Below are 15,441 nucleotides of genomic sequence, written 5' to 3' on the forward strand. Positions count from 1 at the left end.
GATTGCCTTTTGGGACGCCGTCAGGATGCAGAGCAGATAACAAAACACCCCCCCCGGGGCCCGCGAGAGTCTGTACGGAGGATGGAGGAGGCGGCCTTGAATATTTATAGCTCACTATCACATGATGCCGAACAAGACGGCATGTCCCCGTTCCGACCGTCCATGGCACAATAAGCCCTCGGACAGAACCGCGTCCCCCACTCTTTGGCTCTCCGATTTACAAAACAGCATTCTGCTGCAAAAACGGAGTATTTAAGCCGGGTAATTTTTGTTTCGCCGCTCTGCCCAATCAGGCGGGTTCCAATTTGCCCTCTGATGCCCGGGGCTTGTCGATCGGTTGGGTGGCATATGTAATTAATTTTGTGCCGAGCATGCTTCTGTAACAGTATTTCGGTACCTGTGCCTAGGTAAGGGACCGCTTGGCGGGGCTCAACCTTTCCGTTTCTGGTTAGTACAGAGCTTCCGAAGCACCAGGGTCTGGGTTTGGTGTGTTGGGAGCTCGCTGATTGGCTGCCGTAATGTGCGGTGAAGCAAGGGGTAATCCTGGCGCAAAGACGCTTTCTGGAGAAGCTTCGAAGATTACTGATAACCGATATATGCATGACATTGGAGCTATGATCGGTGATTACGTGCTTGGGGATTACTTCTCTGTCCAACGTGGTAACATACATTTGTATTGTCATGATGACCTTGAAAGGGTTTGGCTGGGGTGTCTGCAGACTGGATAAACCAGGGACAGCGGGACCAATCCATTTGCCTGCCCCCACCGCCTTCGCCTTGTGGAATGCATGGCTCCAACCCATGGATGGATGAAGGGTGGCCTGATGGTTTTGATTTCGGTTCGGCAAAAAAAAAAATAAAAAAAAAATAAAAATAAAAAATAAAAAAATTAAAGAGCAGAGATAAAAATCCTTGGTTAAAACCCTGCAGAAATGTAGCGGCAAAAATATACTGTATGGCCTAAACAAAATTAACATTAGAAACAAAACTTGTTCCTGGGCGTTTTGTAATTTATCAAAAGATACTGTACTGTATTCCGTCGTATTGGTAACGATCTTTTAATGGAAACGTCTTCAGACCATGAAAACCTACATATTATCCATATTCATATCAAGAGCAAAAATCAAGAATTAACATAATATACTAATAATATAGAGTCTCTCATGCTGAGCGAGCGCCCATTGGAAATTGCAATTGATGCCGTGTCCGAATCACCAAACCCTTTTTCCTTGTCCAAGGTCGTTTTAAACAACATTAGTTAAGGCCAGGTAGAAAATACGTAATCTTGATCAACTGCTCAAAACAAACTTTTATGCAGGCTGCATATATGCGGGACTCTCGCGAGGATTTTCTCATTCATTTCTTTCTCCCGGACGCCTGCGTGAGCTGTGCTGGCATGGGAGTCAGGTGTGCGTCCAAGAGGAGCGGGCTGCATTTGCAGGTAGCAGCAGTGTGCCACCCGGATATATAATTGCACAGAGTGGTGGGCGGAAGGAGTTCGCGTTTCTGACTCGCTGCTGTAGTGCTTGCCCTAAAAATGAGACATCTGCTCTCTTCAGCTGCATGTCCGCGCATGGGCAGGCTTCTTCAATTTTTGCTCCAGTTCATTGAGTTGAACTCGTGGCGAGCTGGATCATGCACCTCTCCCTAGGCCGGTTGGATATTTAAGAACGCCTTCACGAGTCACCAGTTGCAGATGAGAAGAGTCGGGAGCCGAGCATGATTGGAAGCCTGTGTCTCTGGCATCCCACTCCGAGGCGTCTCTGCAATGCAGTAATCAGAAGCATGTTGATGATTGGTGTGTTTGGTTATGATAGTCGAGATAGATCTGAAGATTCCTCTATAATATGGTGCGGTTAAGGCATGGGAGGCGTGTAATATTACCGGTTGTGCCCTTACAATACCGCACCAATACAGCGCCTCACGGTCTTGGTGGGGCCACTTCGTGTTATTCGGTTCCAGAGGGTGCAAATACACCGCAAAAAGGTGAATAAAAATATCGAAAAAGCCCAAAAAGAAAAGAAAAAAAAGAAAAAAAGAAAAAAAAAAAAAGACCAAAAGTCTGGAAAATTAAATGGAACAAACAAAATCTTGCTCTTTATTTCTTTTCTTCTTTTCCTTCTCATCATCATTTTCTTCTCTCACAGTATTGTGAATTTCTCATTCGAATTTCTTTTCCTCAAACAACCACCCCTCCCTCCCCTTCTCTCCCCCTCTCGGCTAAATCTTCAACCCGCCTTCTCTCAACTCTACAAGCAGTCCGCAGTTCTCTTGCCATTCTTTATCTACGGACCCTGTGGCCAGATAGGAAGAAAGTCGATTCAGTCCAGTTGAATCCCTTCTGTGAGTTGTCCCTAGATCCCTTCAATTGGCAGTGCAAAACCACACGTTGACAAGGAGTTGTTGTGCTAACCAAAGGGGCAGAGGATTAGACCAGATATCAGCAGGAAGGTCGTTGCGGCCTGTGGACTATATCCCCAACAACAAACCACATCGGTGCAAATTGCTCGCTCACCCGTGTTCATATATAGCTGTACACAATTCTTTTCCGCACATCTACCTATTGTCGTCATTGCCTGCAATACCTCTCAACCCCCGCCAAACGCAAACAAGTTAATATGACTTCAACCGCCCTCCCCAAGCGCATGGCGCTCAACAGAAATGCACCCACAGATTCCTCGACGGAGAGCTCCGCATGCGTCTCCCCAATTGACAGCTTGCGTCCTTCCCCGTCCTCGACATCTTTGTCGTCGATGTCTTCAGATGCCCAGCAAGAACCCGTCAAGTTAGTGGACACTTTCGGAAACCCCTTTGAAATCCCAGACTTCACCATCAAGGATATCCGGGATGCCATCCCAGCCCATTGTTTCAAGAGAAGCGGTCTCCGCAGTCTTTCGTATGTCCTGAGAGATATCGGTTCCATGGCCGGAACTTTCTACCTTTTCCACAACTATGTCACCCCAGAATACATCCCTTCCACCCCAATCCGCGCCGGCCTGTGGGGCTTCTATACCTTTATCCAGGGCCTCTTTGGAACAGGTCTATGGGTCATGGCCCACGAGTGCGGACATCAGGCTTTCTCGCCGTCAAAGATATTGAACGATACTGTTGGCTGGATATGCCATTCCGCCCTGCTAGTGCCATACTTCTCCTGGAAGATCTCCCACAGCAAACATCACAAAGCCACCGGCAACATGGACCGGGACATGGTTTTTGTTCCAAAGACAAGAGAGGTATTTGCCTCGCGATTCGGATATATTGCCCATGAGCTGCACGAATTGATGGAGGAAACTCCTATCCAAACCGCTACCCACATCATTCTCCAGCAGCTTTTCGGGTGGCCGATGTATTTGCTCTCAAATGTCACGGGCCACAACAACCATGAACGCCAGCCTGAGGGTCGAGGTAAGGGGAAGAAGAATGGCTTCTTCACCGGAGTCAACCACTTCAACCCTTCCAGCCCGTTGTACGAGAACAAACACGTACCACTCATCCTTCTTAGCGACCTTGGTTTGATGCTCACCGGCTCCGTCTTGTACTTTGTTGGGACAAAGTTCGGCTGGGCCAACCTTGCGGTCTGGTACTTTCTCCCGTATTTGTGGGTCAACCACTGGCTGGGTATGTGGAACCTCCCCTCCCCTTTTCTTTTGTCGATGTTCATTCCTTCAATTATTGTTGGCACAGTCAGCTAACAGCTCATGCAGTTGCCATCACCTACCTGCAGCACACCGACCCAACCCTCCCGCATTATACCTCACAAGCGTGGACCTTTACCCGCGGCGCGGCAGCCACCATCGACCGTGAGTTCGGTTTTATTGGTCGCACTCTTTTCCACGGCATCATCGAAACCCACGTCCTCCACCACTACGTCAGCACCATTCCCTTCTATCACGCAGATGAAGCCAGTGAGGCCATCAAGCCAGTTATGGGCAAGCATTATCGTTCGGACACCGAAGGAGGCAGCATAGGATTCATCAAGTCCCTATGGAAGAGTGCCAGAACATGCCAGTGGGTCGAGCCATGCGAAGGTGCACAGGGTGAAGGAAAACATGTATATTTCTTCCGAAACCGGAACAATATCGGTATCAAGCCTTCTGTTATGAAACCATCTTCCTAGAGAACAACAGGCACAGAAACGCAAAAGAATAGGAAGTAAATACCCAAGTCTTCGTCGATTTTTTGCTCTTTGCTTTTCGGATAAAATAGAGCGAAGAAGGGTGTTTTCATACAAAATAATGAGTGGGAATTTTCACTGTTCGTATGTTGATAATTGTTCTCCTTTTTTCCTTTTCCTCTTCTCCCGTATACATGATTCTGCATCGATCAATCCTAACCTCCTTGACAGAAAGGTAAGGATCCGAAAGATGAAACTTGTCAAAGAATATAAACCCCGCAGGAGTTGTTTTCTTTTTGCGTTCTTGTTGCTGTTCTTTTTGTCCTTGATTAACACCCTGTCATCATATATTGGACGATCTGTTTCTCTCCATTCTCTGGCATCATTGGTGTTCATTACCACTATATCGCATGTGTTTTCTCTCTTCTAATCCCTTTTGCCAACTTTCCGCTTTTTCTTCCAGTCATGTATATATTTTTTCCCCCCTGAAACCTTTCACATGAATGGATTTCTATCTCTTATTTCCAGTCAAGAGGATTTGATGTTTTGCGATACGATGTCACTGAACTGGCCGTTTTTATTATGTTGTGTCCTCTTTTGAAAATATGTTTCTTCATGTATCGGGTGGTCAATCTGTCGGAGCTGAGGCTCCGATTATTTGTTATTTGTTTGATACAATTTTTGTTTTTCACCCCCTTTTTTTTTTCTAGGTGCTAGTCGTATGAAACGAAAGTGTCCTTTATTAATTTTGCTAGTTTCGGCTTTTTGCTTTCAATTCTTGGCTAGACAACTCTTTTGCTTCGGGGTCTTGTTTTTGCAGCACTCTGTTCTTTTATGACTTCTGTTGTCCCATCATATTCTTAAAGTCAGATTAGAAAAAGATACAATGGGGTAATGCGATCTAGAATACTCGGCCAATTCATCCTGTGCATTCTCTTCTTCCTACGGTCGTAAGTTAAAGATAGACTTGCCATACTGGAGAAAATAATTTTGACGTTGTCAACCTACATGAGATTTCCCTTTTTCGGGTCCCTGTTTAGGAGCCGCTGAGTTCCCATCCTCCAGCGCATCCATGGGATAAGAGGGTAAACGAGCATGATGGTATGGCAGATTCATAAAGATAAACCGTCAACCATGTAAATAAAAGGTGGAAGAAACATACCCCAGATTTTCACCAATCCCGTCACACGTTTATGGCTTCCCTCTCTGCCTCCTCAACATGACGACAGTCCAATGCGAGAAACTGTCTCCGTTCACTGGATGGCTGGGCTCCCATCCGCGGGTGGGATAAGCGAGAATAGAAAGAGATGAAGAAGAAGAAGAAGATGATGATGATGATGATGAGATTAAGAGATGCAAAGGATATTGCAGAGATGAAGATGAGAGGTGGTCAGCTTTTCTAACAAGAACCTTTGGTCATCGATCCATCCCCGCCCCTTTCTACGAAACTCTCAGTGCGGGGAAGCTGAGACCGCTTCGTTATTCCTTTTAAAAAAAGTCTTGCGGCCTCGCTATAATTTCATGGAATAGAAGAGGAAAATGACTCTCTTAAGGAAAACTGTTTGCTTTGTTTTATTTCCAAATCTTTTGTCTCTACATTTCGCTCGTGCGAATCGACTGTTTTTATGCGTCCATGTTTTCGGAGTTTGTTTCAGGCGTGCTTTTCTGAGATAGTTAACTAACCCCCACATCCGGCGCATCCGTGCAACTACAATAAATAAGCTAATGTCTGCCTGCGGTTATTCCCCGCTCCCGCTCCCCGCATTTTATCTATTTTATTTACATTTGAGTTTGAAACTTTGTCGAAAGTGAACAGCGCCGTTAGTCCACCTGCTTTTGGTCGAGGAGGGCAACAGGCTTTATTTCATGTGGTGCGCATACAGCTGGGCAACAACCCCTGAAAACGGAATAAAGAGTTTTTAAAATAGCCGCCCCACATCCGTGTTTTTGACAAGTTCCTGGTTGCAAATAGCGACTGTCGACAACGCATATGCGCCTGTGCCGGACAGATAATGAGTTTTTATAGAAGTAAAGGAAATGCTATGAAATACAAACGAAATCGGAATATCTATTGCGTAGGTCTACAACATCTGTAGAGTTAAACGGCATGACATATATAATGGCGTGCGTCAGGTAGCAAGTCCACGATATAAAGAAGCCCCTTTGTCAAAAGAAACCAACTCGGCTCCGGACGCCCAATTTCAATCCCAGCATGAAATACCACTCTCATCTCACTTTACGCGCAAGTGGGGAATTTATATGTTACGCTTCTCAATTCAGTTATCCTTGAGTGCACAATCCATCAAATATCCCTCGAACTACGGATGGCAGATCTCATCCCTCAGCAAGGCATTTATAATCTGCGAAGCGTAGATCGTGGAGGGGTGATCAGGGCCTAACAATGCCTCCCTTCCATATAGTTAGTGACTGCACTAACATCCCCATGACATCACGAAGTTTTCCTCATCGCCTGCAGAGCAGCCCAAGGGGATGAGCAACATTAAGTGTAAATACGTGGTTGACATCCTTTATTTTCTGGGTCTTCCTAGTGCCCGTAAAATATCTCTTCTGCTTTTCCAAGTTGGTCACGACTCAGATATAGGATGCCTAAGTCTCGTACCACGTCCGCGATGAGGTCGTGCTCGAGGCCAAATAACTTTTATATCTTGCCAGTAGTTCGTCGAACAATGTCTTCTGCAATTGAGAGCTTCCCCCCGATGCATGAACTGGGCCTAGACTATGTTTTGTTTCCAAATGTTCACAATCAACGAGATGATCTGCCTGTAAACTGCCTTATGGAGTATTCCCTGGTTCATATAGAGGATGCCTAGGGTGCGCATTGTGCTCACCCCAGATGTATTCTTAGGGCCCAGAGGCCTATCCTTTGAGTGGATTGCTTTTTAGAGCATCTCTTCAGCTTCACTTACCCTCTCAAGATGGCTGTAGAGAACGCCTAACCACTTTATGGTATCCAAGGTCGAGTAATGGTTGTTATCTAGAGTCTTCTTCTTTTCTGCTACCAGCCCAGATAAATGTCCTCCGCCTCTGAATACTTTCCCTGGTCGAGGAATAGATTGCCTAAACGATCTCTCGCTTCTAAGAAAGTGGTGGGACGTTCTGTTCGTTTGGTGGCTTTTGGGTCTATGGGATTGACACTAATTTCGTCACGTCCGTTGCCATTCAGCAACATTGAAAGCAACACTGTGCATAAAAAAAAACAGCTGCTACAGGATCTTAAAAAAATTTCGTGTCATTTGGCAGAGCCATCACAACGGCGATCGCTGCAAGCTCTACACAGTTCCCCCTTCGATATTCATCTTGAACGAGGGACCCCGATCTGTGAAGAACAAGATGAATAGTATTGACCGTCAATCCTTCCACATTTTCCATAAGAGCATAGCTTTGTAAAATTTTGATCGCCTCAAGGAACTTAATTTCACTCATTGGAAGGCCATCTAGCCACTTAGCAAGGTATCCTGCCACGGCCTCCGAAATTCGGCTGGCGGGGTGCAAATGACCATACCAAAGATCCTGGTAGTCGAGAAAGGCCCATAGAAGGAGCAAATTTGGAGCTGCCTTGTTAATGAGTGGATTAATTTGTAAGACATCACCCAGGAAGTTCTGACGGGAACGGAATGATAAACTTTAGGTGTTTCTGTCAGAAGAACTTTTTCCTGTCTCGAAACAGCATGACGTTAGTGGCGAAGTTGATGTTTGTTTCATATAGGCGGCCACCTGTATAAGAGCAAGTGGTTGCCCATTGAGCAATTTCAATAGCTCCCGCATTGATGATATTAGCTAGCATTCTTTTTGGGATTTGAAGTACCCAGGAAGACTTACTAACGGGCTTTCCACAACTAGTAGGTTTGAAATATCTCTCGATCTTGGATTGTATTTGCTTGCGTCAACATAAGCAGCAGGACTTCAGGCAACTTGAAATTATTACTGCGTTTTGTGATCAAAACCGACCCGTAATCTGCATCTGGTAGTAATTTTCAAAATCGTAGCTACCCCCCCCCATAGAATGATCCTCAACTTTGTCAACAATAAACAGCCAGTTGGCGTTGACTGGTGTTCAAGCCATTCCATCACGTTCGTAACAGCTAGGTCAATTTGGCCCTTTTCCCATGATGGATTTGACATCTTATTTCTGCACTTGGCATATTTCAAATTCCTCTTACACAATCATCAAAGTTCTTCCTAGGAATGTAAGCGCTGAGGACATCGATCCATAGGGCAGAGCTGAATTTTGAGCGATGTCGTTTGGCAAACTCAGCAGGAAGACAGAACTTGTCTAATCCAACCACTTCCACAGATCATAACTATTTCTTGACAATCTCTTGTTCTCTCTATGGTACAAGAATGCTTTCTAATCTGGCCATTTCCGGTCGATCGACAAGGGTTTTGAGACGGTTGCGCCTTGGAGACTAAATGGAATAGGATGGAATACGATAACTATCTAGGCATCAATAGAACGAATTAGCTATTTTCTACTGAATGGCTGTGGAGTTTTCTTAGTCTCCTCTATTTACAGTTTTATTCAGGGGTCTGGCGTCAAACCTACCGACTTTCGTGACTCACACATGGGAACTAAGGTGAAAAGTTCCTGGACATACGTAGATGCCGTAATAGCCAGAATACTCTTGTATTCTTCGGTTTCATGGGAGCCCTCAAAGCCGCAGATGCCTCAAAGAGTCAAACACGGTAGATTGCTCACCACACCAGTCTGCTCCATTTCAAAGGAGAGAACCCAGAGTGATTTACGCAGAATACATACTGACTGGCCGTGTTCCATTGTTTAGTTCCCCAGAACAGTTAGGTTGGAATAAACACGTCAGATGTTGCGAGATTGTGAGAGCTGAGTCAGAAACGGTCACTGTCCTCCTCAGAACATCGTTTCATTGTGACTAGACGATGACATGCTGCATTGGAAACCTGGCAATTATCATGACAGTGTCGGGTATTATCCAATTTGTAATCAACGTGCCCGTTGATAATAACCCATATAAGTTACGAAGGCTTTCTGAATTTGAGCAGTGGACCGATTCAAGAGCATGTGTCGCGAGTTATCCACTCCGTCAACATATCCTTCGTCATCCTCCGCTTTTCCATAACAGCATCGTAATTCTCTTGTCAATCCATTGGTAGGTCAACTGACTAGTATATCCCCTAGCCGTATATCGACAAACTGACTTGGAACTTCTCTTTCAACACCGATCTCAAGAACAAAGGTAACTGAGGCAAAGGTCAACTGCACTTTCACAACCACAACCGCCACGGCTGTAGAAGCTTTGCCATCAGCATTCAATGGCATGCAGGCTATAACAACATTGTGGCTGCCAATTTCTCCCAGTTCGTAGACATTGTCGTCTCTTGGTAGCTGGATAGGTTTCTCTTGAGCCACGTCGAGTATGAGTTGCTCAGCTATTATCTCTATTGGGAGTGCACATAACTAACCACCCAACCGTATAGGCAACAGGGAGAACTTTTTAGATGGTGCCATTCAGGCAGAGAGCTTATTTCCCAGAAGGCTTCAATGGACAAATCCTGAATTTGCAAACCCCCCTAGACTGATTAGGATAAACAAATAAGAAATGTAAAAGAGAACAAATAATGGTCAATCAAACATTATGCCCAACACATACAGGACAAAAATAGATGAGTGAGAAATTTTGGTCATATTCAAGATATAAGCAAATAATGAAACAGGAAATTTATTGGGACCAATCATGTTGAAAAAGGAACTGCAAAAGGGTTCCCCGCACTAGTGAACCGGAATCATGTATCTTGTCTAACCAGAGAAAATGAATAGAGTCCGGGGAACAACAGTGCTGGCAATCTAGCCCGCCAATTATATCATAATCTTTACCAACAGAGTTAAAGCAACTACTATGGATATAACCTGTCGAATGCATGTTGAGAGGTTATTTCTGATCTGATACCAGATCATTGTCGGTTGTCAAGGTTTCGTCATGGAAATGTCCATCCGAACTTCAAAATATCGACAACCAGTCCCTCGCGTCTAGTCCCTCGCGTCTATCGTAACTCGAATGACAGAGGCCGTGTTACTCATCCGAAACGAGGACATGAATATCGACATAATCGTAATGTCTTATTTACGTAGGAGAATGCTGATGTTCAATCATCCTCGCCTAGGATAATGCCTCGTATTCCGCTTGGGTATATTTCGAACCCGACTTCGTCAACGGTTGGATCAAATTCAACCATGTTAATTCCTGTTTTATCATGATTTAGGGTTTGATGTGGATCCCCAGAGGTCCACGGCGAGAACACGACTTGAATTGTTCGCCGTTTCCGGTGTATTGGGGTGGTGAGAGAATCAGGATCGCTAGCAACTTTAACGGCAGTCTTTAGATGAACTTTCGGGTGTTGTTCTTTGAGAGCCTTCTCTATTTCGGGCCCGGTTCCCTCATCAGCTGTGTGAATCCAAGAGGTGTTATTTTGATCAAGTTTAGGATTCAAAGGTGTATGCGGTTGTTCTCCTGCATGGTGGTCAGAGACAAGTTCGTCAACAATCGCGTATGAGGAGGGTACAGAAGGTAAAATGCCTGAATCAATTCTTTGACAGCTAAATTTTGTGTCTTGGACGGAAATTCGGACGTTCTTTATCTTGAGGACAACTCGACAATCGATCTGGTTTGTCCAAACAATGCCGAGAGCCGGTGTTTTCCACTCGGGAAGTAAATCAGAGCACATGGAATCTAGAGTAGTTGCATGTGAGTCGCCCCAGCCAGTGAAAAAAGGTCGCTGGTAGTCAAGCTTTAAGAGTTCGGAAAGATCAAGAACACTGAGAGATAAATCATCCCCTCCCGCCTCGGCCACGGGTGAGGGAACAGGAGATGATAAAAGACACAGTTGATTAGGTGGGGATGACCGGGGAACATCGGAAACATCTGCCATGCGCTCTGCTGGAAGAGAAGATGTTTGCTGGGATGATCTTTGAGAGGGGAGGTCCTCCATGTAACCGCTGGTGGGTGGTTCAGGTTCGTCTGCCCATATAACGTCATCCATCTGAATCTGATCTGATACTTGGTTCGCAACAACAATGGCGATATTCTCTTTAGCGGCCAAGTTCCTTAAAAATCGGCCAAGCTTTTTGAGCTGCCATGCTCGAGCCAGTAGGCCTGATACGTTATCTGAATCACTCTCTGCACGATAGTTTGCTGTTATGGAATCGATCACCACAAGGCCGATATTGTACCGTGACACCGCAACTGGAATTTGATAATTTAGAATGTGATCTTGAGTTTCAAGATCAATCGTGGTTATGGACAGGATATTTTCCAAGGATGGGCGGGCAGATGCTTCCGGGAGAGTAGAAAGTAGAGGATGGTCCTCAAGAAGCTGTGATAGTCTTCCTGTAGGAAGGTCTGATTCAGTGGAAAAGTAAAGTGCCTTCCGAGACGTCCCATACGGGGGCGGTAACTGGACGGAGAGGAGTAGATGGAGAAGGAACTGGGTTTTACCACTCCCACTGCAGTTGACACACAATGTTAGTACTCGTTCACTAACGTGATATAATGCGTGTAACTGTAGCAGTCCTACCTCTCCCCTGCAAACTCGGTAACATAACCCGTTGAAATGCCACCTGCCAGAGCTGCATCCAGAACGGGGTCCAACGTGCTGATGAATGAAAGCTCCGGAAATTTTTGGCACTGTCTCGGATTTGAATCCCTATAAGTCTCCAACCCTCTGCGGCCACCAATATCTATGTTTCCGGATGCCCCGTTTCCAGGCTCCTGATTGCTAACTAGCCCAAGATCGTGATGTAGAGTGGTGATCACATTTCCGGCGAGGGCACGCACATCCGTCACGGCCACCTTTGCTTGCTTGGCAATTTCTAGGGGGTCAAACAAGACCAAATCCTTGACTGAAACACTTGCCTTTTCAAGGGAAGGTAATATATGGGAATAGGACTTCGTGGGGAAATCGGGAATTGTCGAAAGGAGATCCATGTCATGGGTCGCCCACACGGTGGTTCCAACTGGGTTCGTCCAAGAGCACGTCGGGCCACCTATCAGCTGCATGTACTGTATTTATGAGGACGCCATAGCCCTAGTAAATCCGCGTCTAGATGTCCACGCAATTGAAATATCATGTTGATGCTGTTCTGTAGGATATCAAGATTGAACCTGGTGTAAAGGAACGGAATCGCGTGGAGATGTGTTTCAATTGATAACTAACATTCAGGTAATGGGATTTGCAACAAAGAGTGCATATGTCTCACAATATTCACATCGCTTTTATCATTGCTGGAACTCGAAATTATTCATTTCTAGGGTTGAGGATGGGTGTCAACTTATCCATCATGCCCCAACGGTCGCATTTTGGTCGTAAAAGTCAAAGGTTAACTATTATTAGTCAGCATTTCCTTGCCTCAGGCAGCCAAGAATAACCTCGAAAGTCAAACCCCGCGTGCGGCTTCTTCCCGCCGGACTCTGAACCTTTTAAACGTTAACTTTCTTCAATAGTAGTTAAAATAATAATCGCTCAACGTAAAACAGCTGCTCCGTACATTCTACCAACCAAGACAATTTAAAGTCATTTCCTGCATTTTCCTTGAAATAGATATACCAGCTGATGCTTTGAAGCTCTTCAAGCCGTGTCTCTCTCCCGATCAGATCAGCTGATCTGATCGGAGAAACTTGATTGTTGGGCAGCCGCAGACAAACTTGCCGGCCTACAACCCGAAGATGGTCAGCGGTAAACTTTTGTGGCTGCGAGTGAGCAATATTTAAATCCAACCTCCCAAACGCTCAGCCCCGCGTTTTGTCATTGTTTCCGCTGCACGGTTAAGCCCACTGCGTGGGTTTGCTTATTGTTGTTCTATATATATTTCTCTTGATTCCCTTTCTTTAACTAACTATACCTAACTACAAATCCGCAGCAAGGGTGCATGAAGATTTATCGTCTTAGAACCTCTGTCTGTTTTTAAGGCATCCCTACTGCATAACCTACCTTTCACTTAACACGTTTTGGTGACCTTCAGGCTCTTCTCTTTGTTATTACTCCCCTGTAATATTCCATGATGTTACCACATCCACTCGAACAGCTGCAAGCAGCAGAAATTGACTGTGCACGGGGGGTCATCATCAAGGCTAATCCCGGTGTTGTTATTCAATTTCGATCAATATTTCTTAAAGAGCCGTCCAAGGTGGTCTTGACAAGTTTCCTGGCAGCGGAGCATAGCGGATCACTTTCTCCATCTACTTCTCGTCCACCAAGATTGGCAAATGTTCACTATGATACTGTGCAGACAGATAAGGCCCATGACTATGTTGAGTCTGTTGTGGACTTGGGTCTGAAGAAAGAAATATCTCGGCAAGCATTTGATAATTCGCAGCAGCCTTCAATCACCCTGTAAGCTTCATCCCTGAGCAGAAATATTTATTATCCGCTATCTTCTCGTGAAACACATGTTCTATGCGGTTAACAGTTTATAGGGAGGAATTTGGAGCATTCAACAAGGCCTGCATGGAGTCCTCATTGTTCCAAGAAGCCATTTCTAAATTTATATTACCCGATGGCTTTGTTCTTGAAATTGATCCATGGCCATATGGTGGGCTCGACCCTGGCGAGCCCACAATTCGCTATATGCAGGGCTTGTGTTTCGCGAAGGACACACGAAATGGAAATCCCGATTCCAACCATTATGGCTATCCGATTCCAATCATCCCAGTGATGGATTTTTATAAGCGAGAAATCATTAGGATTGACAAACTCGCAACTGGAGGTTCCGGTGATGGCCTAGCCTATGATACTAACTCTCCAAATATACTGGACCACACTAGAGCGTCTGAGTATGTCCCCGAACTTTTAGGCATAAAACTACGAACGGATGTGAAGCCACTTAATGTGCTTCAACCCGAAGGGCCTTCCTTCTCCGTGAGTAATGATAATCTTATCGAATGGCAGAAATGGAGATTCCGTGTCGGATTTAACCCTCGTGAAGGCGCAACCATCCATGACGTTCATTATGATGGACGCAGCATTCTCCACCGCCTCAGCATATCCGAAATGACGGTTCCTTATGGTGATCCCCGGCCACCATTTCAACGAAAGCAAGCTTTTGATTTTGGCGATGGAGGCGCCGGACGATCTGCAAATAATCTAGCTTTGGGCTGCGATTGCCTGGGTGTTATAAAGTACTTGGATAGTTTCAACGTCGACGCGTCAGGCCGTCCTTCCGTGGCTAAGAATGTCGTGTGCGTCCACGAACAAGATAATGGCATCGGATGGAAACATACAAACTTCCGGACAAGCCAGGCCGTTGTTACTCGATATCGTGAGCTTGTGGTTCAGTTCATCATTACCCTCGCCAACTACGAATATATATTTGCGTACAAGTTCGACCAGGCAGGAGGAGTCACTTTCGAAACCCGTGCGACAGGAATCGTTTCAGTGGTCAACATTGACCCAGGAAAGACGTCGCCCTGGGGTAATGTGGTATCGCCTGGCGCCCTGGCTCAGAACCATCAACATTTATTCTGCCTTCGCATTGACCCTGCAATTGATGGCCACCGAAATACTATCTTCCGCGAAGAGTCTTTACCAATTCCTATGGACGTCACTGCCAATCCGCATGGGAATGCCTACAACGTAGTTTCGCAACCGATAGCCACTTCAAGTGGATTTAATGCTTCTCCCAGCACCAACTTAACAGTCAAAATGTGCAATACCAACGTTCGAAATCCTATCTCTGGACGGCCAGTCTCCTATAAATTTACACCTCCCGCTACACAGCTTATACTTGCTGACCCAAGGTCCACAGTCGCCCGTCGTGCTCAATTTGCAAAACATCACGTTTGGGTGACAGCCTACCGGGATGGTGAGCTATTCGCAGGAGGGAAATTTACTAATCAGTCCCGAAGCGAACGGGGAGGTCTTGCTGATGCTGCCGCTCGGAATGACAGTACGCTTGATTCCGATGTGGTGCTATGGTCGGTGTTCGGGCTTACGCATAATCCTCGCGTGGAGGATTGGCCGGTGATGCCAATTGAAAAAATTGAGCTCCACATGCGCCCCGCTGACTTCTTCGATCGCAATCCTGCGTTGGATGTTCCCGGGGTTAAAAATGACACAAGTGTAGTTGTTGGTGGCGAAGAGAGCTGTTGTTCTCCAGGTGGGAAGGTTCAGCAGGCAGCTGAATCGCATCGTCAAAGCTCTAAGGATATTCCTGTTAAAAATAGCATGCTTTGAGGCGGACAAGGGAATTAATTACCCCTTGAAATTTCTTATTCTTGATGATGAATGGTCCGTAGTTACGTAGTTATAAACGCACTCGTTATACATACTAAGTCTTTGAA

General features: G+C 45.6%; 6 protein-coding genes across 6 annotated transcripts; 2 read left to right on the forward strand and 4 right to left on the reverse strand.

The window, feature by feature from the left end:
• Positions 1 to 104: 104 nt before the first annotated feature.
• On the reverse strand, positions 105 to 803 carry PAAG_12612 (hypothetical protein; the record flags this gene model as incomplete). Its single annotated transcript, XM_015848083.1, has 1 exon — positions 105 to 803. One exon carries the CDS (start codon positions 801 to 803, stop codon positions 105 to 107), a length of 699 nt encoding a protein of 232 aa, XP_015702301.1.
• Positions 804 to 2,618: 1,815 nt separating this feature from the next.
• PAAG_08655 (omega-6 fatty acid desaturase) lies at positions 2,619 to 4,117 on the forward strand (the record flags this gene model as incomplete). The annotated part of the gene is made up of 2 exons (XM_002789352.2): positions 2,619 to 3,618; positions 3,705 to 4,117. 2 exons carry the CDS (start codon positions 2,619 to 2,621, stop codon positions 4,115 to 4,117), a joined length of 1,413 nt encoding a protein of 470 aa, XP_002789398.1.
• Positions 4,118 to 7,348: 3,231 nt separating this feature from the next.
• Positions 7,349 to 8,257, reverse strand: PAAG_12613 (hypothetical protein; the record flags this gene model as incomplete). The annotated part of the gene is made up of 3 exons (XM_015848084.1): positions 7,349 to 7,735; positions 7,955 to 8,012; positions 8,061 to 8,257. 3 exons carry the CDS (start codon positions 8,255 to 8,257, stop codon positions 7,349 to 7,351), a joined length of 642 nt encoding a protein of 213 aa, XP_015702302.1.
• Positions 8,258 to 9,263: 1,006 nt separating this feature from the next.
• Positions 9,264 to 9,617, reverse strand: PAAG_12614 (hypothetical protein; the record flags this gene model as incomplete). The annotated part of the gene is made up of 2 exons (XM_015848085.1): positions 9,264 to 9,538; positions 9,572 to 9,617. The coding sequence occupies 2 exons, from the start codon at positions 9,615 to 9,617 to the stop codon at positions 9,264 to 9,266; spliced, it is 321 nt and encodes a 106-aa protein (XP_015702303.1).
• Positions 9,618 to 10,252: 635 nt separating this feature from the next.
• PAAG_08657 (hypothetical protein) lies at positions 10,253 to 12,162 on the reverse strand (the record flags this gene model as incomplete). The annotated part of the gene is made up of 2 exons (XM_015846578.1): positions 10,253 to 11,609; positions 11,681 to 12,162. The coding sequence occupies 2 exons, from the start codon at positions 12,160 to 12,162 to the stop codon at positions 10,253 to 10,255; spliced, it is 1,839 nt and encodes a 612-aa protein (XP_015701375.1).
• A 1,001-nt stretch (positions 12,163 to 13,163) lies between these two features.
• PAAG_08658 (copper amine oxidase) lies at positions 13,164 to 15,334 on the forward strand (the record flags this gene model as incomplete). Its single annotated transcript, XM_002789355.2, has 2 exons — positions 13,164 to 13,495; positions 13,579 to 15,334. The coding sequence occupies 2 exons, from the start codon at positions 13,164 to 13,166 to the stop codon at positions 15,332 to 15,334; spliced, it is 2,088 nt and encodes a 695-aa protein (XP_002789401.2).
• Positions 15,335 to 15,441: the final 107 nt, after the last annotated feature.

This window comes from Paracoccidioides lutzii, assembly GCF_000150705.2.
Source record: "Paracoccidioides lutzii Pb01 unplaced genomic scaffold supercont2.42, whole genome shotgun sequence".
Taxonomy (NCBI): Eukaryota; Fungi; Ascomycota; class Eurotiomycetes; order Onygenales; family Ajellomycetaceae; genus Paracoccidioides; species Paracoccidioides lutzii.